The sequence below is a fragment of the Gymnoscopelus microlampas genome (genome assembly GCF_963454915.1).
Source record: "Gymnoscopelus microlampas genome assembly, chromosome: 24".
Taxonomy (NCBI): domain Eukaryota; kingdom Metazoa; phylum Chordata; class Actinopteri; order Myctophiformes; family Myctophidae; genus Gymnoscopelus; species Gymnoscopelus microlampas.
Genome location: NC_139961.1, coordinates 19577143 through 19603156, shown reverse-complemented (window position 1 = coordinate 19603156; position 26014 = coordinate 19577143). Strand labels below are relative to the sequence as shown.

Below are 26014 nucleotides of genomic sequence, written 5' to 3'. Positions count from 1 at the left end.
CTACAGATATGGTCAATATAAATGACCATTGACAAGATCTGTAGAAGGCGCAGTGGAGCAAATAAAATAATTTCCATCTGGCTGACATATTTTATTGCTTGCCCAATTAGTGTATTATACAGAGAAGGTATAGGGTCCTGAGAGGCTCCCCACCCTGGATAATAGACTTTCAAAAACCCAAAACCGCCCTTCTTTTTGTGAGTAATGAAATATGTTTGCTTATTTTTTTTTTACTAAAGTTGGCGACCTCGCACAGTAATGTAATTTTCGGTCTATGAACAGAGCATTGCGCCTGGCAGAGCGTTAGAGAGAGAACTCACTAACGCTCTGGACCAGGGCTAGGCCAAGCCCACGCCCACAATATAATCAGTGGTGGAAAAAGTACTGAAATCTACTCAAATCTTGTACTTAAGTCAAAGTATCAATTCTGCAATGTAGAAATACTCTGTTACAAGTAGCAGTCCGGAATTCAAAATGTACTTGAGTAAAAGTACACAAGTATTGGTATCAAAATGTACTTAAAGTACCAAAAGTATGTCCCATTTCACAAGTTAAAACAAAATAAAAAATCTTTTGAAAATAGCAGATCTACAAGCTCACAATGCATCGCATCGGACGCATTGTGAGCTTGTAGATCGGCTATTTTCAAATGGCCAAAATATATAGGGCTGAAGTGGTTTGTGTATGTTTTGTAATAATAATCAAAATCAAATCAAAAGTAATTAACTAGTAACTAAAGTTTTCAAATAATTGTAGTGGAGTAAAAGTACATTATTTTTTATCATGTAGCGGAGTAGAAGTAAAAGTATTGAAATTGGAAATACTCCAGTAAAGTAAAAAAAAAAACATCTGCAAAAGTGTACTTAATAGTTGAGTAAATATATTTAGTTACTCTCCACCACTGAAAGCCCCGCCCCCACCCTCCTCTGAACCGGAAGTGACACAGCGTTGCACAGAAAGACAGACCGGAAGTGTGCTCTCCCAGCAGCAGCAGCATCAGCAGCAGCATCAGCACCACCATGCCCCCAGAACCACGGAGGCACATTGAAAGCTACTAGAAGCCTGGTGGCCAAACCTGGTATCGCAAGATCATCAGCTTTACAATTCCACCGCGCAGGCTTCAACCGTCCGAAACGCCTAGTGCGCCTGCTCCGTTGGCTCCCCCCGTTGGAGCCAATCCCGGAAGAAGGGCGTGTATCCGTTTGCGTCGCGCGCTCGCGAGCGACTTTCATTGAAATGAATGGTCCGCTCTCTAGATATAAGATAACTCTATGGTCAGCATCAGAGAGCAGACACTAGAGAGAGAGAGAGAGGAAGACAGCCGGCGGCCCAGCAGCATCCCTCCATCCTTCCATCCAAACAAACGGGCGAAACCAACGCAGTTTTAACACTTTACAAACCCAAACCAACACGTAAGACCAATTATTTCATCCTAAGCGACGTGCACGAACGCATTTAAAGCCGGAAAAAAAAAGCTAGCCTCATGTTAGCATCTTTTGTAGCTTCTCAAGCCTTGTCGTGGTGGGTTAGCCCTGGCTGTGGCTTTATAGCATGCTAACGCATTTAGCATTTGAGTTGCTTTGTTTAAATGCCACTGTTTCTTAATGTTGGCTGTGTGGGGACCACATAAGGGGGTCCCAAATGGACCCCCTTATGGGTCTGTGTGTGGGTGCAAATGGATCCAAATGTGTTTATTGACAAAATGTTCCCATTTGGTTCCATTTGTACCCCTCTCAGAGTTAAATGGACACAGGAGGATTTTTTTTTGCAGTGTAGTAGGGGTCCCAGAGATTAAATGGACACAGAGGATTTTTTTTGCAGTGTAGATTAGGGGTCCCAGAGATTAAAATATGGTGTCAAACTAGCCTTGGATCAAGACTTATCACATGTATTTGATCAAGTCTGACTTCTACTTTGGTATCTATGATATACAAATGTAAAAATCGATCAAATACATCCATTATAGTCTTGATCCAAGGCTAGTGTCAAACTGGGGGTCCTTGAAATAAAAGAAAAAGCTTGAGAGTCACTGAACTTAACTCTACTGGAACCCCAATCTCCACTGACCAAATCCTCTGCTTATTTATAGCTCTGAGAGTGTGCAAATGGAACCAAATGTTCCCTTTTTTGTACACTCTCAGTTGCAGACCCCCCTAAGGGTCCATTTGGACCCTTAGGGGAGGGGCTGGGTGTTGAGAGAACCACTGAATTAATACAAGATTTAATAACGTAATAACAGTAATTTGTAACGTAATTCAGACATGATAATATATTATATAGTGATTATGTCATGACCCCCCCCCCCGATCAATCAATGCATGATTATGGTTGTGGTAGTGCCTGGTAAAAATCAGTGGTGTAAAGTAACTAAGTACATTTACTCAAGTACTGTACTTAAGTACAATTTTGAGGTACTTTTACTTTACTTGAGTATTTCCAATTGTCTATACTTTTACTTCTACTCCACTACATCTCAGAGGCAAATATTGTACTTTTACTCCACTACAATTATTTGAAAACTTCAGTTACTAGTTACTTTGTAGATATAAATGATTACATTATAAAACATACATTAACCACTTAAGCCCTATTTTATATCTAGGCTATTTGAAAATGGCCGATCTACAAGCTCACAACGCGTCACATTGTGACGCGTTGGGACCTTGTAGATCTGCTATTTTCAAACATTTTTGTACTTTTACTTTTGGTACTTTAAGTACATTTTGATACCAATACTTTTGTACTTTTGCTCAGTAAATTTTAAATTCTGGAATTTTACTTGTAACAGAGTACTTCTACATTTCAGTATTGATACTTTTACTTAAGTCAAATATTTGAGTACTTTTTCCACCACTGGTGGTCGTGCCTGGTAATTAATGTGATGATGTCATTCTGATCAATACATCTTTGGGTCGTGATGGTAAATGACAGGATCATGCCAATCTGATGACGTTTAAAATAGCTTTAGTGCTGAATCAGACTAAATGATTTAGTAGATTATTAAGATAAAAAAAACAAGTCTATTCAATTATATCATCTGAAAAATAAATATATAAAAAGAATCAAAACTTTTCTCGGTTAATAATCGTGAAGAAAATCTGGCAGCTGGTCTTCTCACAAGCCTTCAGTCATTGTTTTTGTTGTCTCTTTGTTTTACATCCCAATAAAGTGCCGAAATGAGTGCTGAAACGAGCGCCGAAATGAATGCCGATATGAGTGCCAATGCCGTGCCAAACCACCGAAGAACCAAGCCTGGCGGTAAGTCTGCCCATCAATGTACTAATTCAACATTTAACGTAACGCTGAGTTACATTTTGTGCCCTCCAAGTGGGTTCTGGAGAGTGAAGAGATATGCTGTTTGGGTTTATTTAAGTTATGCAGCTTAAATAAAGTGTAACTGTTCGTGGTAAGATCACTTGCCACGAACACGACATTAAGTGTTCATATTCACCGTTTTCCTGGTCACGCCCACTATGGGCGTGGCCAGGAATAAGGGAGCCCCATATCGAGTGGTTTTCTGTTTACCAGTGTTGCCATGTGTGCTTATAATAAGCGACGTTGGGCTTGTTTCTGAAGTGTAGTTGCTTATTTGGGCTTGCTTCCTAATGTTTTTTTTTTAAACCATTTTTTTCCCTTGTCAAGGACCCCCAGATTAATATGTATTTGTCTGGACTGTCATCTGAACATATGTTGTGCCAGGGACCCCCATACAAGATTTGTGTTGTTAAAATGTTTCAAAAATATTCCTTTTTTATAAACCTTTTTCGCAATATTTTTTGAAAATAGCAGATCTACAAGCTCACAATGTGTCACGATGTGACACGTTGTGAGCTTGTACATCCGCTGTTTTCAAATGGTTGCTTCTTTTGGTCATAGACCTGACCGCTTGTTTCTCTGGCAAAATCTGGCAACACTGCTGATCACCTGCATTACACCTGCAGCCGACTAGGGCGGTAGGTAAGTGAACAGATATTGAAGGAAGCGGCAGAAAAGGGCAATGGGGCCGCCCTGGAGAAAGGCCAAGAATAACGTCGAATATACAAAGCCGGATGCGCCACGGTGGATTCGAATCCCTAGACTATGCAGTGGTGGGGCTGGTACTTGCTTAGACATGTTGCTTAGCCATACAGATATCCATCTGGACAGATGAGATGGCACACTTACTGTAGAAGGTAATCATTGTGAGCTCTTGGCTCCGGGAGGCTGTTGCTGAGGATAGCAGCTCTATTTCGTCGGGTGGAAACCTCATATGTCCAAAACTGACTTTTTCAGGATTCAAATTCTAAAATAGCAAAAGTAGCTAATCTGCGAGCTCGAAACTTTCGAGCTTGCGGATCTGCTGCTTTTGAAGTTTTGATGCTTTTGTGTGACGCTGTAGTATGATCAAGTAGGGCGTTAATTTACGGGGAAAAAACACAAAAAGTAAAATTATGGAGATAAGAGGTTTCTGCCCGACGGCAACGATTTACTTCCAAGCGGGCGCATCTCGCCAAGTCACCAGCCGATCCTTATTTAATCCGCCTTTCATTACAGGAATTAAGGCTGTGACTCCGTCTAACGGAGTTGTCGGGCCGACGTCCCAGATTCCCGGGCTGTCCCAGAGCGCCGACGACAAAGCCCCCGCTAAAGCCACCGGCGGACGGCGCGTCGGCATCTTCGAGTCGGACTCCGAATACGTCAAGCTCGCCAAAGCGGGAGGACAGAAAGGTACCAATCCTAAAAACTAGTGTTGATTTTGACAGCAAATTTTGATTCAGTTTTAGTCATAGTCTTTTGAATCAAATTCCATTTAGTTTTAGTCATATTTTAGTCATCTGAAATGTTTTACTCAGATGAATATATCTATTGCAAAAACTAAAATGACGCAGCTGCTTTCACGGGTTGAAAGGTATAACAACGTATAGACTTCACACGTCTAAATGGGTTAAGGGCATTTACGGGACATGTGTAACAGTGACTACCTGGGGATCAAACCTGCAACCTGTTTTTGGTTCTCGGACCGTCAATTAGGCCATTCTCCCATCGCAATGTAAATTGAATCATATAGAAATTATATTTCAGTTTTGCAAATAAAAAACATGCATTTGGAATATCAATGTGATTTGTTTTCATATAAAAAAAATACAATATTCACACATCGTCGCGAGCTTCTACATCAGCTATTTTCTCCCCAAGTTGGCCAAAGAAGATGCTAGAGTTGATGTGGTTAGTGTGAAGAGTGCATTTTTCTTGGCTCATTTGTGTGCCAATGTTTGCCACCGTAGGCCTGCTGTGCCATGAGGCGGTGAACGATGCGGTGGACAACGATACGTCCAAGAAACCCTACAACCCCCCAGAATGGTTTGGTGGGCCTGAATCCAAGAGGTAAGAGAACCTACCACCGTCCAGAAGGGTTGTGGGGCCTGAATCCAACAGGTGAGAAACCCTGCAACCATCCAGAATGGTTTGGTGGGCCTGAACCCAACAGTTGAGGGGTCCAATCTAGATGGGACGCGTTGCCACATGGATCGCATTAGGACCGCAACTATCATTTCTTTTCTTATTCCTTTCCAGGGGCAGGGTTTCCCGCAGGAAAAAGGTTAGCCTAGGGGGGAGGCCAGGGTGAGAGATACATTTTTTATTAATTGATTAATGAATTAATTCTTATTTTCTCCCTGAAAATATTAACAAGTTGGTGTGAGGATGGAAAACTACATTATGCTGTCGTTCTTCACATTTATTCAACATCGTGTTTGGCATCAAAACCATTTTAACTACTTTAACCCAGTACATTGGCTATTATAAAATAGCAGATATACAAGCTCACAACGCATCACACTGCAAAACGTTGTGAGCGTGTTGATCAGCTATTTTTCTTAATTTTTTTTTATCTTCAAATGAATGAAACACAAAAAACAAATCTTTTATTGGGGGTAAGTTGGTACTAAATATTTTCTGATGGGGGTCCATGGCCAAATACATATTCATTTGGGGGTTTGAGAACCACTGATACAGTAGATGGACTCCATCCTCTGAAGCCTATACTATATTTGGTTCACACTTGTTATTTTATATTTTTGTAGCAACAGTGAAAACTCATTCTTCAAAAACAGGCAACAGCATATTAAAGATCAACTGTTCTCTTATTTTAAATTCCACCGACCAGAAGTCAAACACTTACTTTCCCATAACTTGACAAAACGCTCTTATTTTGTTTTGTCCACCAACCGGAAGTCAAACACTAATTTTTTATAATTTGTCGTCTATCTGCACTGTAGATGGATGCAACATGTTACGATATATTGTAGATTATATATCGTCACATGTGGTTAAAACAATCTAAAGCCCTGGTGCACGCAGCACGCGCTCCTCCTGTGAGGGTCCACTGGACGTGTGTGTGTGTGTGTGTGTGTGACGAAAACACAACAGCCCTTTGGTCTAGCCTCGCTGCCTCGTGCTGGAAATTTTAGCCTCTGCTGCCCGCCGGGGCAAAATTGGTCTGGCAGAAACCCTGCTTTCTTAGCGGTTATTCATCAATTATATTTTTTGTCGAATAATAGAAAAGCATTGTTATTTCGTTTTTTTTTAACCCATTAAGACCTGAGGCCGGTTCTACAAATGTCTTCTACAGTTTTCTCAAAAACTATTGTTGCTATATCAGTGGTGCTCAAACGTTTTCATGCTAGGACCACCCAACATTTAATGTATTTGGCCGCCGACCCCCATCTCAAAATATTTTGTTCCAGGGACCCCCAGAAGCAAAGATTTGAGTAAAAGAAAATTGTCTTTAAAATAATATATATTCAAAGATTTGCACACATTTAAAAAAAAATCTAAAATGGCAGATCTACAAGCTCGTAGCGCGACACTCTGAGCTTGTATATCTGCTATTTTTTAATAGCCAAATTGTAAAATAATGCTTTTTAGCTCAAATCTAAAAATGACACAGATGTGGTCCCAGTCTTAATGGGTTAATACATAAACAAATCACGGCAAAAATTATGATTGTGTCAAAAATAGCTGATCGACAAGCTCGCAACATTGCGATGTGCGTGTTTGTCAGTGTAGATCTGCTATTTTTGAAAATGTTTGAAACTGTTCACCTATAATGACATACCAAAGAATAGTGACCCCAGGTTTAAAGTGGTTTACCAAGATTATTGGAAATGATGCTCTTGTTAGGTGTAAAAAGATTTTGTCATTTTCTTAATGTCTTCGTTGCTCATTGTGCTTATGGTTGTCATAAGCCATTAAATGCTATTATATCGTTGCTATCGGGCAGTAACCTTGCATCTCCATATTACAACTTTTTAATGTATTTTTGTGTGTGTAAATTAAAGCCCTACTTTGTCGTACAAGAGAGTCGTGCAGAAGGAGCGGGGAAAACATCTCCTACAACCTCACAAAGTGTCACATTGCGACACATTGCGAACTTGTAGATCTGCTTTTTTCACTTTAAAGTTTAAGGTGTGGTTTTATGAATATTGTGCTTGTGACTGAGTACACTGTAACGCTAGTTATTTTCTTCCATTTCCTGGAAAGTAATGGTTTTGGACATCCAAGGTTTCCACCCAACAGTGACGATATAATATATAATATTACATTTTATAATATTAATCGTAAAAGAATAATAATTAATATAATAATTGGTTAATTAACTTCTGTGATTTCATTGAGCTTGATGGATGGAGAGATGGGTTGTACACTGTTCTGGTTATTATAACGACTTGTGTGTGTGTGTGTGTGGGTGTCACCGATTCCTGGCAGCCTGCCCAACTGGTGACAAAATCGGGCGCGAAAATGTCCTGATATGTGGCGTCGCCTGTCTTAATGAGACTAGCCTGAACCAATCAAACAAACTAGAGGTGTTGGCAACTCCTTGGGCGAGGAGAGGAATATCTCCCCTGCGTCAAGCTACCACACAGACACACACACATACAGTATACTTGTGAGGACATAGAAATTTATAAATGACTAATCCTAACCCCAACCAAATTTTCTTTTTTTTAAAACATAGAAGCACCTTGTGAAGACAAGGAAAATTGTCTTCACAAATGTCTATTCCTCAAATTCACAAGTATAGTAATAGTACAAGTAGACTTCTTTATTTCTTAGCGATTTTTTTTTGTTGTGTTAATCAACTAATTGAGAGACACATTTTTTTGGGCGGAGAAATATTATTATTGTTTTTACAAAACGAATCAACATGACACCATTTGTATTTAATAAAAATAGCTATCAATATTTTATGCCTTGTACAACATGTCTTGTCTGGCAAAAATAGCCGCTCTACGAGCTCTGCTCGTAGATCGGTTATTTTAGCTACTTTTGGAAATCTTCGCCTGAAATCTTCGGCTCTATGCACAGCAGCCATATTATCACTTCCTTCACAGGTTTTACCAATGATACTAATGAAGGCTCTGTCTGTTCCATTTAGTCTAGCACAGTGGTTCTCAAACATTTTAATTTCAAGGACCCCCATAACTCTGAGAGTGTACAAATGGAACCAAATGGACCCTTACGGGTCCATTTGGTTCCATTTGTACACTCTCAGAATTACACACCCGTAAGGGGCCATTTGGAACCCCCCCAAGGAACCAATGGGGTCCCTGGACCACACTTTGAGACCCACTGGTGTAGCAGCGTGTTTCCAACATGCACAATAGCAGCACCCTGACTCTGTTTGACCAGAATGGAACAGAGCCTTCATTAGTATCATTGGTAACACCTGTGAAGGAAGTAAGAAGAGGCCCAATCTCTTCCCAATATGGCTGCTGTGCATAGGGCCTATGACATGCTCCAGAAAAGGGGCCTCCATGTTGACGGAGGTCAGTGTCTCGCCCCTGTGTGACCGTGCTCTTGTTACCCCGCAGCGGAATGAAAGTGACGTCCCCCAACGGCCACGCAAAGGCAGCGGCCAGGGCTCTGCCTCTCGCTGCGCCGTTCGGCACCGATAACGGTTCGGCCTGGATTGAAACCGATCAGGTGAACAGTGGACCCTAAAGCCCAATCGATGCTCTGTCCCCGCGATGGTGTCACGTGCCGAAAACGTCATTTACTACATTTACTCAAATACTGTACTTAAGTAAAACTTTTAGGTATTTTTACTTTACTGGAGTATTTCCAGTTTTCAGTACTTTTACTGCTACTCCACTAGATCTCAGAGACGAATATTGTACTTTTACTCCACTACAATTATTTGAAAACTTTAGTTACTTTGCAGATATAAATGATTACATTATAAAACATACATAAACCACTTTAGTCCTATTTTATACCTAGGCTATTTGAAAATAGCAGATCTACAAGATGCGAGGCGTTGTGAGCTTGTAGATCGGCTATTTTCAAATATTTCTGTACCTTAACTCTTGGTAATTTCTTGATACCAATACTTTTGTACTTTTACTCAAGTAAATTTTGAACACCAGACTTTTACTTGTAACAGAGTATTTCTACATTGCAGTATTGATACTTTTAGTAAAACATTTGAGTACTTTTTCCACCACTAGTGAATAGCCAATAGCACATTCTCGGCGCGAGACACCGCCGTGCGACGACATATGAATTGGGCTTAAATCGCAGCTTCCATCACGTCGACATTGTGTCGATTTGTTTTTTCATAAGTTCGTTTTTTTAAATCATTTTACCATCTATTCACCTTTTTTAATGCATTCTTTATATATTTTTTTGATATATTCCCGTCATCCGTTTTTTCCTTTTCTCCATCCATCACCTGAGTTCAATCCATCGTCTGAGCTTCATTTATTTTTATTGTATGTGTTTTTTGTGTGTCTTTAAGTTAAAGGGATAACACTCAAAAGCATGTTGGTGTCCCTGTTACTACAGTGCTACACGGTTTGTGTTCCTGTTATCCAGTTATATCATGGTTATGGGTATGGTTGTAATGGTCTCTATAGAAACGGCACTATTTACTATGCATTTCATATTGACACAACTTTCTGTCGGTTTTGGCCTACATTTCCCATGATGCATTTCATGGCAAGCATTGGCCTGGCACACTGTCTTACTGTATAGCTGCCATTATATCAACCTGATAACATCTAAGAAAACTAGCAAATCACCAAATTATACTTGTTTGTTTTCTCATAGAAAAGATTTCATATTATGCACAGAAACACCAATATTACACAGACTTGTAAAATGCTCTAATCAGGTTATATATCCTATGTTCGATAGGACCATTTAACCCTTTCATGACTCATCTTCAAGTCTCACGCTGTTCAGTGGGACTGCTCATAATTTTCGGACGTTCTTTTGTTTTATCATTGTTTTCTCCATATTCCACTGTGCTCGTTCATGTGCATGAATGCACAATGTGTGCTACCATGTACTGTGTGGCTTCTTGTTGCAACCATTTAACCACTTTAACCCCCTCTATACTTAGTGAACTAAACATGAGTTCCCATTTTCCCTCTACAATAAATCTCTTTGCCCAAAATAATCAGATCTACAAGCTCGCGTTGTGAGCTTGTAGATCGGATTATTTTTGGCAAATGTTCCCCCCAGAATAGGGATGCTGGGGTTCAAGTGGTCAAAGGGGCTGGGCAGCATTTGTAGGAGCCATTCATCACTTACAATGGTTTCATACATAGAGCCAGCCATCAACAAAGATGATTTTGTCAGCTTCCATTTTGTTCATTTTCATTGTTTTGTTTCATCATTTCCATTTTTGTTTTAGTTTATCCTGATGTGTATGAATTTTCTCTCCTGATTGGAGAAAATTGGTATCCCGATCTGAAAAATGTATTTTCTGTTTGCTAAAGAGCCGGAGAGACGGGGAAGAAGCCGGTTACTGAACACTCTATGATGATTGATATTGAAATAAAGATATACATATAGATATTTTTACACTCACATAAGATGATACAAACATTAATCTACAAGCTCACAATGCGTTGCCTCACGACATGTTCTGAGCTTGTAGATCAGCTATTTTAGAATAGCCGAAGTATAAAATAGGGTGAAACTTATTTCAATGCAACTGATTTGTCTGGGGACCCCCTGGAGCACCCCCTCCAGGACCTCTGGGGGTCCCCGGACCCCACTTAAAGAACCAGTGCATTACAGAAATAGTTAACCCGCAAAATTCATCTTTTTCCCTACCAATTAATCACCACATGAAGCCTCTAATTCACACAGATTTGTTTTTGTCACATTCCTGATCAAACATTCAAATATTTGATGAATTGAGGTAAATGGGAGACCAACCTTAACAAGAGCAATACTATATTTAAGACATTCACTTTACCTGGGCAGTCGTAGTCCACACTGGATTAACACTGAGTTGTTCTGGAGTTCATAAATAATTGTTTATATAGTTTTGCCATGGCCTTCTATTAATTCTATCAACCCATTAAGACCTGGAACGTATCTGTGTCACTTTAGATTTATTTGGCTATTTTTTTTAGATTTATTTCAAAAAACTGTTAGGATTTAGAAAACATTTTTAAAAATCGCCTCAGGCCTTAATGGGTTAATTAAATATTGGACTACGAATGAGACAAAAAAAACAAAAAAAACTCCATGAATTCAAGGCTTCATGGGGTGAGTAATTGATAGGAAAACAAAGGCATTTTGCTATCCTTTAAAGAATCCTTCATTGAGGCACATGGCAGCAGAGGACAGTGGCTCGCTGTAAGCTCATGGATGTCATGTTGTGGCCCGCAGGTGTTGTCTCCCGACAGCGTTGCCAGTCAGATTGACTCTCTGACCATAGCTGAGGCCAACAAGTACAAAAGGACGTAAGTATATGTGTGCTGTTAGTTGATTTGTCCATATGCCCATTAGCCCACTGCCTGCCGCTCACATGAATGGTGTGTGTGTGTGTGTGTGTGTACACCAGTTATTACTATATCGTAGCTGTCGGGCAGAAACCTCTCCTCCCTTACTTTTTGTGTGTTTTTCGTAAATTAACGCCCTACTTAATCATACTACAGCGTCACACAAAAGTATCAAAAGTGGCAGATCCACAAGCTCGAAAAACGCGGTAAAAGTCACTGTTTTGGACACATATGAGGTTTCAACCCCAATATTCATGAGGGCTCCAAGATGTCCCCACAAGTATAGTGGATCTTGAGAAATGGACCTTGTGGGGAACATTTTTTCTTGACCCAACTTCTTTTTTTTTTCTTCCATAGATAAAAGCTTTTCTATTCTTCCATAGATAAAAGCTTTTCTAAGGTTACAATTATGAAAAGATTCAGGTTGGGGGGACTAGGATTAGGCATTTAGGGATTAAGTTAAAAAAGAGTAAAAATGACATTCAAAACGAAAAAATAGCCATCCTAAATGTTTCTGTCCTGACAAGTTTTGCAATTCCAGCGTGTGCTTGCATGAATGTGAGCGTTGTACCGGGCGTACGCTGTTTTGTGTGTGCTGGCACTGAGCAAGTGGTGGTTTTGGGAATAATGCAAATCTTTCTTTGATTTTGTATTCTATTTTGTTACTCTATGCCTAGCAACAGGTAAAATTGCCTCAGGGATAGCTGCCTGTTGCCCGGCCAACGTGGTTCTGTGAACAGATGCATCATATCCAGGGGTGCACATAACTGGTGCGCAGGTGCGCATGCGCACCCAAAATAAAAAATGCGCACCACATCAGGCGACGCGAGGCGCTTTTGCGCACCAACAGCTGGGACAGGAATTTTCAAGCTTTTATTTTTTAGCAAAAATAAAAAATAAAAGCCTGGAGATCAAGGCTAGGAATTTACTTCCTGAAGCCACACTCACACAATCACTCTAAAGCACCCGTCGGCCCCATGTACAGCCATTAGGCACAGGGGTAGAGATATGACTCGCGTCGCCTCGCATCGCCTCGCTGTGTGCACGCAGCCAGCAGCGGCTGTTAGAGGCACTCGTCACCGATGATGAACGCACCGTGATGGTGCAAAATATGCCGTGAACGTCCCAATCTGGCGGATAAAAGCAGCGCAAATCGGCGGAATTTAGAAGCAGAGCGTCCTTTTTTTTCTCCCCCCCCCCCCCCCCCCCCGTTGACAAAACTGTCCGGGCTGACCCCCCCCCCCCCCCGTTGACAAAACGGGACGGGCGCCATGCGCACCAAGTCACATGTCCAGGTGCTCTTCTGCGTACCAGACCTAAAAAGTTATGTGCACCCCTGATCATATCCCCCAAAATACAAATGATTTAGTGCTGAATATAACAACTTTATTTGTATATCAGCATAGAATATAGATCAGACCGCCAAATGTGTCCCCTTCTCGTGGGAATGATCTCCATTGTAAGCCTTTGCAATTTGACCCAAATTGGCTTATATAGTTTGACAACACTACACACCACACACACACACACACACACACACACACACACACACACACACACACACACACACACACACACACACACACACACACACACACACACACACATATATGTGTGTATGTATAATTTTTTTTTCCGATAAGCTGGTAATATACTGTGCATTTCCACACTAAGTTGATATGTTTTTGATACATAGTTTTATAAGAAGGGGAGCTTTGTGTAACTACTCTGATGTGCTGATAACTTCCGCATTCTGCACGTCTTGTTGATGTCTCTCTTCCATCGAATGTATTGGTGGAAGAGATGCTGTATTGATTGATTGACGATACCCATCTGTCTGTCGTGGTGTCCTTGAATATCGATCAATACATTCGATGGAAGAGAGATGTCAACAAGACATGCGGAACGAATCTGTCGGGGCGCCAGCAGGGCGGCACAGACGCGCTATAGTCACACAATGCTCTCGTTCTTAAAAACTACTTGAAATGCTTCACTGCTAGGCTGTGGCCCCTCCAAACCAATTTATTTTTTAAACATTTATATAATGTCAGAACTGCATCATGACAGACGATTTATCAAAGTATAGCTGTAAAACCTCATCATTTGTTCTGAATCACTGTTAAACAAAGAACTGTAGACTGTTGTGCACACGGCGGCCATTTTGCGGTTACTTTACCAGGACGATTATGAATAGAGAGCCAAAATGGCCGCCGTGTGAACACCTGCTTGTTTAGAGTGTAACTGATTATGTGTTTGTTTCCTTTGGTGAAGGTCCTACGACAAGAAGGCTCCTCCAGTCAGCATGTCCAAGCTGCTGAGCTTTGGCTACATCGAGGATGAGAATAAGTCACCCAATGATGACGACGCCTCAAGTACGACTCATAGAATCATATATACGTATATATATTTAACCTTTTCTGGATCAGTGAAAACCTTGAAACCGTTCGTGGCCCACTCATCTGACCACTTTGACCACTTAAACGTGTTAATGGTCAGATGGGTGGGCCATGTGCGCTTTCAGAGGATGTTTATTTTAATGTGTCAATCGATTGTGTTCCGGGGCCGGCTTGGATCAATGGAACTAACGTAGTATACTGACAGGCGCTAATCGCTAAGGAAATAACCGGTAGCTGCAGGCCCACAACGCGGTCCAGTTTGCGTCCTCCCGTTGGACCGCGATGAAGTTCTTCATTCTGTAATCACAATAAGCCACTGAAGGGTAGACATTAAAGGAGGAGTTCACCCAAAAAAATGACTTATTTTCTATCAATTACACACCCCATGAAGCCTTGATTTCATGGATTTATTTTTGTGGCATTCCTAAGACAGTAATTTGATGACCGTGTGTATTTCCGGTAGGAGACACAAATAATCTACTTTGTGTCTCCTACCGGATACATTAGCCGGTAGGAGACGGGAATCAAATTATTAGCTTAGGAATGCGACAAAAACAAAAAATAATCCATGGATTCAAGGCTTCATAGGGTGTGCAATTCATAGAAAATAAGTCATTTTTCGGGTGAACTCCTCCTTTAACTCATTAACTGCGTGGCTAGCCACTGAGTTAAAACATTGTCTATAGCTGCCCTTGCCAGCGATTTTGAGTGTTTTTACTAACCTTTGAAAATCCATAGAATATAATCCTTCACAGCGATTCACCCGGCGATTGCCTCAAAAGACATAAGGGGGGTCGGGATAATCCATCCATCCATTTATGGACAGTTGAATGTGGCTTGTTTTCGCCAAAAACAACAGAAAGCAGAGAACATTTGACTTTTCCTGGGACCATTCGCAGGCTGCGGAAGAGCGCCCTCTATCGTAAAACCACTGAAAACACGCATGACGAGAATCTCGTCATTGGCGGTGTGAGCCTTGGAGAGGAATGACATTGGCAGTCAATGAGTTCAGAGACAAATAAGATTACAATCATGGTAGAATGTGGCTGCTAATCGCTGGCCCATTGGGAACTCATTCGGTTCATGCCTCCTTTTTTTGTGTAGAAACAGGAACTCTGTATGGCTTCTCCCCTTTCAATAGTCCATTTCTTCCCGAGTGCCTCTGCGTTTACTCCTACTAACAACAACACTACATGTTTAGTGCAGTGTTGCTGATAGATTCTGCTGTTAGCAGAATCTGTCTTGAGAGATTGTAAAAACAATAATACAAGAGAGGCCGTAAGCATATCGGGTGTTGTTCGGAAGCGGAGCGGTCACCGCTGCCCTTTTTCAGTGGGGATGGAATTGATACCAGTGCCATTATCCAATATTGGCTTATTGATTCCTGATCAACTTTCCATGTGGAAAGAAAGAGAGTCGGTCTACACGTAGGGCTGTCACGATTACAAATTTAAGTTGACGATTAATTGTCACTCAAATAATTGTGATTAACGATTTAATTGTGTTTTTGCCATTGAGCATTGGAACATATGAATAAAAAGAAAGTATTGACATATTTAAAAGCAGAAATAGCAGATCTACAAGCATACAACGCGTCACAAACGCGGTGTATGCTTGTAGATCTGCTATTTCAGCTTTTTTTTTATATATTTGAAAATGTGTTACGAAGAAAAAGACATGTATGTCTGCCTAATAACATCTGAACTCGTGCAATTGAATTACAATGCCCCTTGTTGATCTTTTCCTTTTCTGCAGCGTAGACACATGGCATTGGTTTGCAATGACTAAGTGTCAGAAAAACAAAGGCATTGAGAAATTCTGAAGCATACATGATTCACGCAGTTAAAGATTCTGATTTTCTAAACCAGGGGTCTTCAAAAATGTTCAGGCCAAGGACCCCTTAGCTGAGAGAGAGAGATGAAGCAGCGACCCCCGATACATATATTATATATTGATGTGTTGATTCTGTAGTACTTGATCTGCTGTTTTCCCCTCTACACCAAACCTCTTGATCTGCAATTTTGTAGATCGGCTATTTTCCTGCGAATGTGCCCTCCAGAATAGGGATGTTAGGGTTCAAGTGGTTAATGTGAAAAAAAGAATCACACAAAGATTTGGCGGCCCCTCTGTAGTAGCTCTGTAGGACCCCCTTGTTGAAGATCCATGCTCTAAACTAGGGGTCGTCAACAGGGCGTCCGGGACCCCTAAGGGGTCCTCAGAGTTACTACAGAGGGGCCGTCAAATCTTTGTGTGATAGGAACTTTTTTTTTCTTATTTTTTTACATTAACCACTTCAACCCTTTAGCATCCCTATTCTGAGAGGAACAGTAGCTGAAAATAGCAGATCTACAAGCTCACAACGCAGAGGCGAACGCATCTGTCATTTTCGATTTCTTTGGCTATTAAAAAATATCAGATGATACAAGCTCATAGCGTGGCACCGAGATTATAGATCTGCTATTTTTTGAAAAATCGTACAAATCTTTGAATATATATATTTTTAAAGGGAACATTTGTAAAATATTTTGTTCCAGGGACCACCAGAAGCAAAGATTTGAGCCAAAAATGTTCCCTTTAAAAAAAAAGATATATATTCAAATATTTGCACAAATGTTCAAGACTTTTCAAAAATAGCAGATCTACAAGTTAACTCATTCACTGCCTGAATTATTTCTGGCCGTGTTTGCCCACTGCCAAGATTTTTCATTGAAAAAAAAAAGTACTCAGGAGCCGAGATACAGAATTTTTTAAGTTTAATGTTAACAAGGAAGTCGTTCTAGGCAGGGAATGAGTTAATAGCGTGGCACTATTTTTGAATAGCCAAAGTATATATTATGGATAAAGTGGTTACACAGATGCGTTCCCGATTTGAATGGGTTAACCTAAAATATGTGTTTTGTTTTGCTTTGTCTTGCAGGTGTGACCACTGAACAGACGGGCACCGAAGCGACGGAGGACGTGGATGACCTGGAGTAGTGTGTGTGTGTGTGTGTGGACGCCTGGGGGGCTCGCATCTCCTGGATTGAGGGGGTGGAGGGGGGGGTGGGCACGTATCACAAATCCACAAACACACACACACACACGCACATAAACACACACACACACACACACCTTGCTCTGGCCCTGCATTGGGCTCACTCTCATGTCTTGTACATCCACTGACCGCTATTGTTTTTTTTTTGTTGTTTTTTTTGTATTCATGTTTATGCAACGGTACTGTCCTCTTTCTCTATTTATTTTTTTAATTTTTTTAAAAGCTATTTTACGAAATCCTCATGGTTCTTTTCGTTGGGTACATGTTCGTTTCGATTGATATTTATTCCGTGTTCTGTGTCTGTGTTCTCGATTGGAAAGATGACAGATTAGCAGGGTCACTGGGGATTGATTAACACCTTCACGTTGGGTTTCCAAACACCTCCACCACACTTCTGCTCTCAAATTGTTGCCTTTTTTTTTGTTTGTTTACAACTTAAACGCAGTTGGACAAGTCTTGTCACAGCCACAACTGAAACATTGCCATAAGTTGCCCGGGTTGGTGTTAAAATCCCCACCCTGATCGTATGATGATCGAGGAGGTAGTAGACCGTGGACAAAGTGTTAGTGCTAATAATGACGTGTGATTTAACAGTGAAACGTGAAATGTTTATATTTCGTTTTCTTTTCTGTGAGGTTTCAAGGGCCATTTAGTGGAGTTTGTGTTGGAACCTGTGGGGTTGAATTATGACCATTGATTGAGACCGCAAACCTCGGAGCCGAGCGCATCACAGAGGCTACAGTGTCTGCCTCTGTCGCTGCGTTTGACGAAAGCTCTGGTTCTCAGCGTCGGGTTCGGGGACCAACCAGCGGTCCGAATCGACCGTTAACGGGTCCAAATGGACAGGCAGATCCTTGGCCCATTCCGTCTCTCCTGTATCTGATTCAGGGTGAGTACAGGCAGGCTGGTCACACCAAAGACACCACTCCATTTTGGAAGAAGATCGACGGGAAAGGTTTAGGCGGTTTTAAAGAAGAATTTTGCACTGCTGAAAATTCTTTTAGTTGGTTCCATTTGTAAACTCGCAGAGTTACAGACCCGTAAGGGTCCATTTAGACCTCTGGTGGTCCCTGAATCCCACTGTTGAGAACCGCTGGATTAAATCGATGGTCTGGCAGGGAGATTGATGTTTTCAAGTTATTTCTGCACAGGCATACATGTTCCTGATGTTTCGACAGAGTTTTCCTGTGTTGTGCTGGGTTTTGAGTTACGAGAGATCAAAGGAAAAACAATTCTGTTGGGTGGGATTTTAATGAGCGGTCATGTTCCAGTATTTGTATTGGGCACATGGAAACAAGAAATGATTGATAGTCGTCCAGTGTGTTTTCTCGGGGTAGAATTCCAACCAGGTCAGTCGGAGTCCTTTGAATGCGATGACGGATTCATCTTGGTTATTCAATATCTTTAGTATAGTATCTGGTTCCATCTGTACACTCAGTTATAGGGTCTTTGAAATTACAACGTTTATGGAAAAACTGGTTTAGGGGACGCACTAATCGCAGGGGACTCCCTCTCCTTTGACGGCATCTCAGAAAACAGCTTGCACACTGGATAATGAAATAAAAGAAGTGGAAATTCAGGACTGTCAGGCTATGACTATAGAAGAAGAACTCAAAACCCGTGCAGCGATAGGAAGTCTCATCGGACAATGCCATCTCTTACAGAATAACCAACGAAAGTCTTATTTTTCTTTTGGCGGGAGGCCGGCAGTTTTTTTTTTTTTTTACCATTTGAACCCTTGTGTCGCTATTCTGGGGTCGAAAATAGCCGATCTAGCAGCGCGTTGTGATGCTGGTTGATCGGCCATTGTTTTTTTGCTAAGAGATGTGGCATAGAGGGGACATATGGAGGGGGCCTAGTATATACCCCTGTGGGACTCCGTCCGGTCAATGAAGTGTATAGGATTCAAGTGGTTGTGGGTTCTAAACTTTGCCAACCATTCAGTGTCTTTTCTTGTCATTGAGTTTCATGGCATCAACGAGTCACATCGAGTGACGTACTATTACCCTGAGTGTTAATGCCTCTAAACATTACACACACCTTCAAAACGGATATGCGTGTCGATGGTGTGTGTGTATTTGGGACAACATGCTTTTTGCGTTACTTTTAAAACCCAGCTATATGTTGCTGGCACCAAATGCTGCAAGCTCAAATTCTACTCATTGTGTCCCCAATTGGAAAAAAGGCAGTAACGAAACGCAATACGTACATAATTAAAAATAATGATATATGCGGAAAACATTTATCACAAAATAAGGTCATTAACTCTTAACCCCCTCCCCCCAATACAACATTCTGATAATAATGCATACTGCCATAACATATGTTGTCAACCAAAATATGAGTGACGCACGTGGATGAGTTTACAATGACACGTCGTTTTTTTAAGAGCGCGGGGAGGGGAACGGCGTCGAATGTATCGCCGTACCCTCTCCGATAGTGTTTGCTTTTCGAAGTAAGGTGCTACTTTAAGGAGTAGGTATAGGCTAAATGTCCATGTTGTTTTTTTTCACTCGGAAGCCGCGTTCATTTCCTTTTTTTTCTTTCCTCCACTCCCAGTGTAATCGGTGGCATTTGTGTTTTATGGCGACCTTTCTACAGTTTCACACAAAGCGTCACTTACAGTACACGGTGCTCACACTAATCAAACAAACTGGACTTTAGGGTCGAGCATATTCTGATCCGGGGACCCCGGTCCCCGACGTGACGGCACTCTGGTGTTTTCAGGGTACGGCCGGCAGGGGGCACCAGGGGACCATTTGGAATGGAGAGGGGAAATGGAAAACAAATAATGTGAGAGTGGCCGATTTGCAAGCTTACAAGGCGTCGCGCTACTGCACGCCTTGTAAGCTTGTAGATCGGCTATTTTCACTGTTTTTGTTTCTTTTTTACAGCTATTTTGCAATGGGGGGCCACAGCCAGAGGCTATGGCTATTATTTGGGTGCGGCGGGGTCCTTAGCATGGAAAGGTTTGGGGGCCGCCCTAAGGAACCAGAGGTACCTCGGAACCACGGCTCTATATTTCAGTTTAAAACACAAATGTCACGCGCCCCACGGTGAAGTGGTTGAAGAATGTAGCTTGTACACAGTTCAATATGGTTCTTGAGTGTCCACATGTAACACTACTAAATGTAATAGCCTGTTTTTGTTTTTGTTTTTTCTCGAGTGCATTAAAATTAAACGCACTCAAAAGTCTTGAGTAGATTATCATTGAAATAAATGGGCATGTGCATGTACTTGTGGTGGTCTGTTATTTTCACTACAAAATGTCCCACTGGTCATCTTAATGGGGTGCATGTTTATGACTCCGGGGTCATCAATATGTCCGTACACGGACAATTGTGTCCGTGGCAAAGACATGGTCTTGTCCGTGGCAAATTTTATATATATTTTTTTACACCATTATAATGTCCCTATTTTGATCATAAGACCCATTTACTGAGTGTCAAGTCTCCAGATTTTCTTCAGAATAATTATGTATGACACTGATTTACTATGACACTATGGCACATCAGGAGTCCAACTAGTACTAGTTCTCAAATGTTTAGTTTGCAAGCACCCCCTTAACTCTTGAGAGTGTACAAATGGAACCAAATGGACCTTACGGGTCCATTTGGTTCCATTTGTACACTCAGAGTTACAGACTTGTTATGGTCATTCAGGGCTAGCTCTTTATGTGTTTCTGGTAATATTGTCCGCTCATTTTGTATGTCTGTGGCAAAAACGGAATTTTGCCGAATGTCCACCACAAGCCAGCATGGTGAGGACCCCTGTTATGACTGTTCTATTTAAGACTGTATTTGAATCAATGAATGCTAGGATTTAGTTTTGGTGCGTGCACAAGGACGAGAGGCACGGCATCAAGAAAAAATATAGTCATTTCAGTCCAAGGCTGCTGCTTGCTAAATGTGAAATTATATCTGCAAATATTTATTACATTCACGAAATGACCCGAGGCATTTTATAGTGTACGGCAGCTTATACATCAGGCCTATTAATAATGGCTCTCGTTTGCAAGTTTTTGAGAGGCCAATGATCAACTTAAGATTAATAATGCATCTAAAGTTGCATTTTAAGAACAAGTTCTCAGTGGTACTCTATATGGTCCTTGCCATTTAATATTCGTAGCTGTTGGAACAGAAAGAAGAAAATGCTAAAACTACAATAACCTTGGAGCTCCATTTTTGGACATGGCTGACAATGACCTCATAGTAATTATGGTGATGATATTAACATTGTGGCATGGTATAAAAACAGACCAAAAGGATATTATCAGGACGGATATCGAGGAGAACCATCAGATTATAAAGGACCCCTTAACCAGCTATCACTACCTGTAAAAAAGAATATCTTAATGCTCTCAAGAATGCTGTTCAGTTGTTAAAGGATACCCTTGCAAGTTCCACGTTAAGGTTATCTAGTTGGCTATTTTTATACGTTTGTTCTCTGCGTACAGAAATGGCATCCTCCAGCTTTCTTCTCCTGTCTGAAGAGCAGTTCCTGTGTTCCATCTGTCTGGATGTGTTCACTGATCCCATCACCATTCCATGCGGACACAACTACTGCGAAACCTGTATCCAGTGTTGTAAAGTAACTAAGTACATTTTACTCAAGTACTGTACAATTTTGAGGTGCTCATGCTTTACTGGAGTATTTCCAATTTCTTTACTTCTACTCCATTACACTTCAGAGGCAAATATTGTACTTTCACTCCACTACAATTATTTGAAAACTTGAGTTTCTAGTTACTTTGTAGATTTTTATTATTATTATTACAAAACATACATTAACCACTTCCACTTCAGCCCTATATACATTTTTTAGTACTTTTACTTTTGGTACTTTAAGTACATTTTGATACCAGAACTTTTGTACTTTTACTCAAGTAAATTTTGAATTCAGGACTTTTACTTGCAACAGAGAACTTCTGCAGTATTGATACTTTTACTTAAGTAAAACATTTGAGTGAGACCCGTATGTTTTTCTGGGCTCTAAGGTTGAGGAATGGAGATGAGAACACGGTTCCTGGTACTGTCCCTCCTCCCTGTAAGAGAGGAGGTCCAGAAAGTGTCCAGAAATGGTGGTCCTCTGATCATCTCTCCTGTCCATCACACAGATTAGACCAATCCAGCTTTACATGAACATGTTGCTTTTTTAATAAATACATGTTGTTGCCCCCTCACCTCTAACAAGACATTCAGTTGTTAAAGGGATAGTTCACCCCCAAAATGACTTTTTTTTCCTATCGATTAGTCACCCCATGGACACTTGAATTCATGGCTATGTTTTTGTTTTTGTTGCATTCCTAAGCCAATCATTTGATTACCGGCAGAAGTTCCGGTAGGAGACACACAAAGAGCCTCCTCTGTGTCTCCTACCGGAACCGCTGCCTACCGGCCTGCTGGTCGTCAAATTATTGGCTTAGAAATGCGACAAAAACGGGGGGGAAAAATCACATGAGGTGACTAATCGACAGACAAAAATAATTGTTTTGGATGAACTATCCCTTTAATGGCAGGTGCAGGCTATTCTATTGAAACGGAAGAATGTGTATTCTTCCATTTCAATGTGTATTTTATACATACAGCCAAACACTGATATGATTTATACATGGAATTTATAGCTAATTGGGAACAGTGAAGAATCTGCTTCTGACTCACTGTACTGTATGTGCCAAAGCAAATTTGGTTCCAACTATCGATTATTTTCTTAGCGATTATTCTATCGATTACTCTATTAATCAAGAAGCGTTTCTTTCTTCTCCCTTTCTGTAATGACGTGCCCAAAATGGGGTTTGAATATGAATTGATTGTTTTATTAAATTATCAATATTTTGTATAATCAGTGAAATTGATTAGTTCAATTAACTGTTCCACCCTGATAGTGCCAATGGTCAATGCCTGTGTTCAATTTGAGATCAATTATTGGTCAACCCCCACTGAGGACGAGGAGACAAATGGAGGAAAGACAGACAGAAGACATAGTTTTCTTCATAAAGGTTTTATAAAATCTTGATGACTATATCATGCAACAAATGTAAAATATGAAATGTTATAATGTATCTTCAACAGCGGGTCCGGGGACCACCAGCGGACCAAATGGATGCAAAATAGGTCTCTGACACTCTCAGAGTTAAATGAATACTGACAATTTTACAGTGTAGATTGGGGTTCCAGGGACAAAAATAAGAATACAAAAAATGGTATCAAATGGGGGTCTGTGGTCTAATGCATATCAAACTGGGGGTCCTTGAAATTAGAAAGGTTGAGAAAGTTCATATACTGTTACACTTTAGCCAATGAAGATGGAGTCTCCATTGTCACTGTTAGCAGTGGTGGAAAAAGTACTCATTTATTTTACTTAAGTAAAAGTATCAATACTGCAATGTAGAAATACTCTGTTACAAGTAAAAGTCCGGAATTCAACATTTTCTTGAGTTAAAAGTACAGAAGTATTGGTATCAAAAGTTTAAATAGGACTGAAGTGGTTAATCTCTGTTTTGTAATAATAATACAAATCTACAAAATAACTGGTTACTCAAGTTTTCTAATAATTGTTGTGGAGTAAAAAGTACAATATCTGACTCTGAGATGTAGTGGAGTAAGAAGAAAAAGTATGAAAACAAATTGAAATACTCAGTAAAGTAAAAGCACCTACAAATTGTACTAGGCTAAATGTACTTAGCTACTTTCCACCACTGAGTATATCATGCCATTAACACAATAGGCTCTATGCACAGCAGCCATGTTATCACTTCTTTCACAGGTGTTACCAATGATAGGCCTACTAATGAAGGCTCTGTTCCATTTAGTGTAGCAGAGTGGTTGCCACGACCCCCATAACTCTGAGAGTGTACAAATGGCCTTACGGGTCCATTTGGTTCCATTTGTACACTCTCAGAGTTACACACCTGTAAGGGGCCATTTGGAAGCCCATGAGGGTCCCTGGACCCCAAATATAGACCCACTGGTGTAACAGAGTGTTTCCAGTTAGTCAACATGCACAACATCAGCACCCTGACTCTGGTTGACCAACATGGAACAGAGCCTTCATTAGTATCATTGGTAACACCTGTGAATGTCTTCATAATATGGCTGCTGTGAATAGAGCCATTAGAGTATTTACAAATTGTTTTGCTCTGATGTCATGCAGACCACAGGAAGGAGGCGGGTCCTACAGGGGGCGGATTCCATAGGGGGCGGATCCTCCTGGGGACCGCGTGGTCTGCATCCAGACCCCGTCTCCCAAGCAGAAGCCAATGAGCGCTGCGCTCTCCAGAAGGCAGGCAGCTCCTGCAGAAAGCATGTACACACACACACACACACACACACACACACACACACACACACACACACACAGATTGCACACACACACACACACACACACACACACACACTCTGGACTGGACGCTGCAAGCCAGCCGTGCATGCAGGCAGCCTGCCTGCAAAAAAAACATTGCATCTCATCTCAACGCCTTCCTTTCTGCTAAACGGACAGCTTTGCGTTGATCGCATCAACCCCTCCCCTCCCCACCCCCCAACCCCACCCCCAGAACAAGCAAGCAGCAGCAGCAGCAGGTGCAACGATCAAGAGCAAAACATCCTGGGTGCATGAATGATGCACTGACCGATCGACTTGACTTGATCTGCCCGGATCGATCGATTTCGGATGATCGGCATGATGATACATGTATATGTATACATAGGGGGAGGAAGATATAATCCATAGCCGCATGGTGACGTCACGCCCTTGATCATCATCATCATCATCATCATCATCATCAGTAGTGGGTGGGTGCAGCTATAAGGCGATCAGCTGGGATTTGACGGGTGGATCCTAAATAAGAAGACTGGAATAAAAAAAAAAAGCAATTAAAAAAATATTATGCAAGAAAAATATTGCATGGGATCCTAAATAAGAAGACCGGAATAAAAAAAAATAGTACAAAAAAAAACAATATTGCACGGGAGCGCGCCCTCACGCGTGCGTGAGCCAGATCGCTCGTGGTGAGTGAATTGAATGAAGGCTTCGTGGCTGAAGGAAGGTCCCGGGTGGTGTGACACAATAAGATGTAGCTGTCACGGAGATCATCATCACCAGAGACAGAGACAGAGGAGGATGGAGGGGATTATTTAGCCTCTGGACACACACAGCAGCTTCAGCATCCAGCTGTGGCCTCGTTACAACACAACACACATCTGGGGCTCGGTGAGTTATACGTTACACACATCTCTCTCTCTCTCTCTCTCTCTCTCTCTCTCTCTCTCTCTCTCTCTCTCTCTCTCTCTCTCTCTCTCTTTAAATTATATTCAGTTAGATTGAAAGGAGCTTTATTGACATGGGAAAACATAGCCGTTTACATTGCCAAAGGCAGTGTCAGACAATCAAAACTGAGAAATGATGTAGGATACAATCTTTCTCTCTCCCTCTCTCTCTCTGTCTCTGTGTCTCTGTTTGTCTCTCTCTCTCTCTCTCTCTCTCTCTCTCTCTCTCTCTCTCTCTCTCTCTCTCTCTCTCTCTCTCTCTCTCTCTCTCTCTCTCTCTCTCTCTCTCTCTCTCTCTCTCTCTCTCTCTCTCTCTCTCTCTCTCTCTCTCTCTCTCTCTCTCTCTCTCTCTCTCTCTCTCTCTCTCTCTCTCTCTCTCTCTCTCTCTCTCTCTCTCTCTGTGTGTGTGTGTGTGTGTGTGTGTGTCTCTCTCTCTCTCTCTCACTGTCTCTCTCACTGTCTGTCTGTCTGTCTGTCTGTCTGTCTGTCTGTCTGTCTGTCTGTCTGTCTGTCTGTCTCTCTCTATCTGTCTCTCTGTGT

The 26014-nt window shown here is 41.3% G+C and overlaps 1 protein-coding gene across 1 annotated transcript; it reads left to right on the top strand.

Annotated features, from left to right (window-relative positions):
- The first annotated feature begins 1318 nt into the window (after positions 1–1318).
- Positions 1319–20345, top strand: cUnh7orf57 (chromosome Un C7orf57 homolog). Its single transcript, XM_084051599.1, has 8 exons — positions 1319–1412; positions 3170–3258; positions 4534–4707; positions 5265–5364; positions 8853–8964; positions 11668–11741; positions 14052–14152; positions 17094–20345. Exons 2-8 carry the CDS (start codon positions 3177–3179, stop codon positions 17150–17152), a joined length of 702 nt encoding a protein of 233 aa, XP_083907725.1. The 5' UTR covers positions 1319–1412; positions 3170–3176; the 3' UTR covers positions 17153–20345.
- Positions 20346–26014: the final 5669 nt, after the last annotated feature.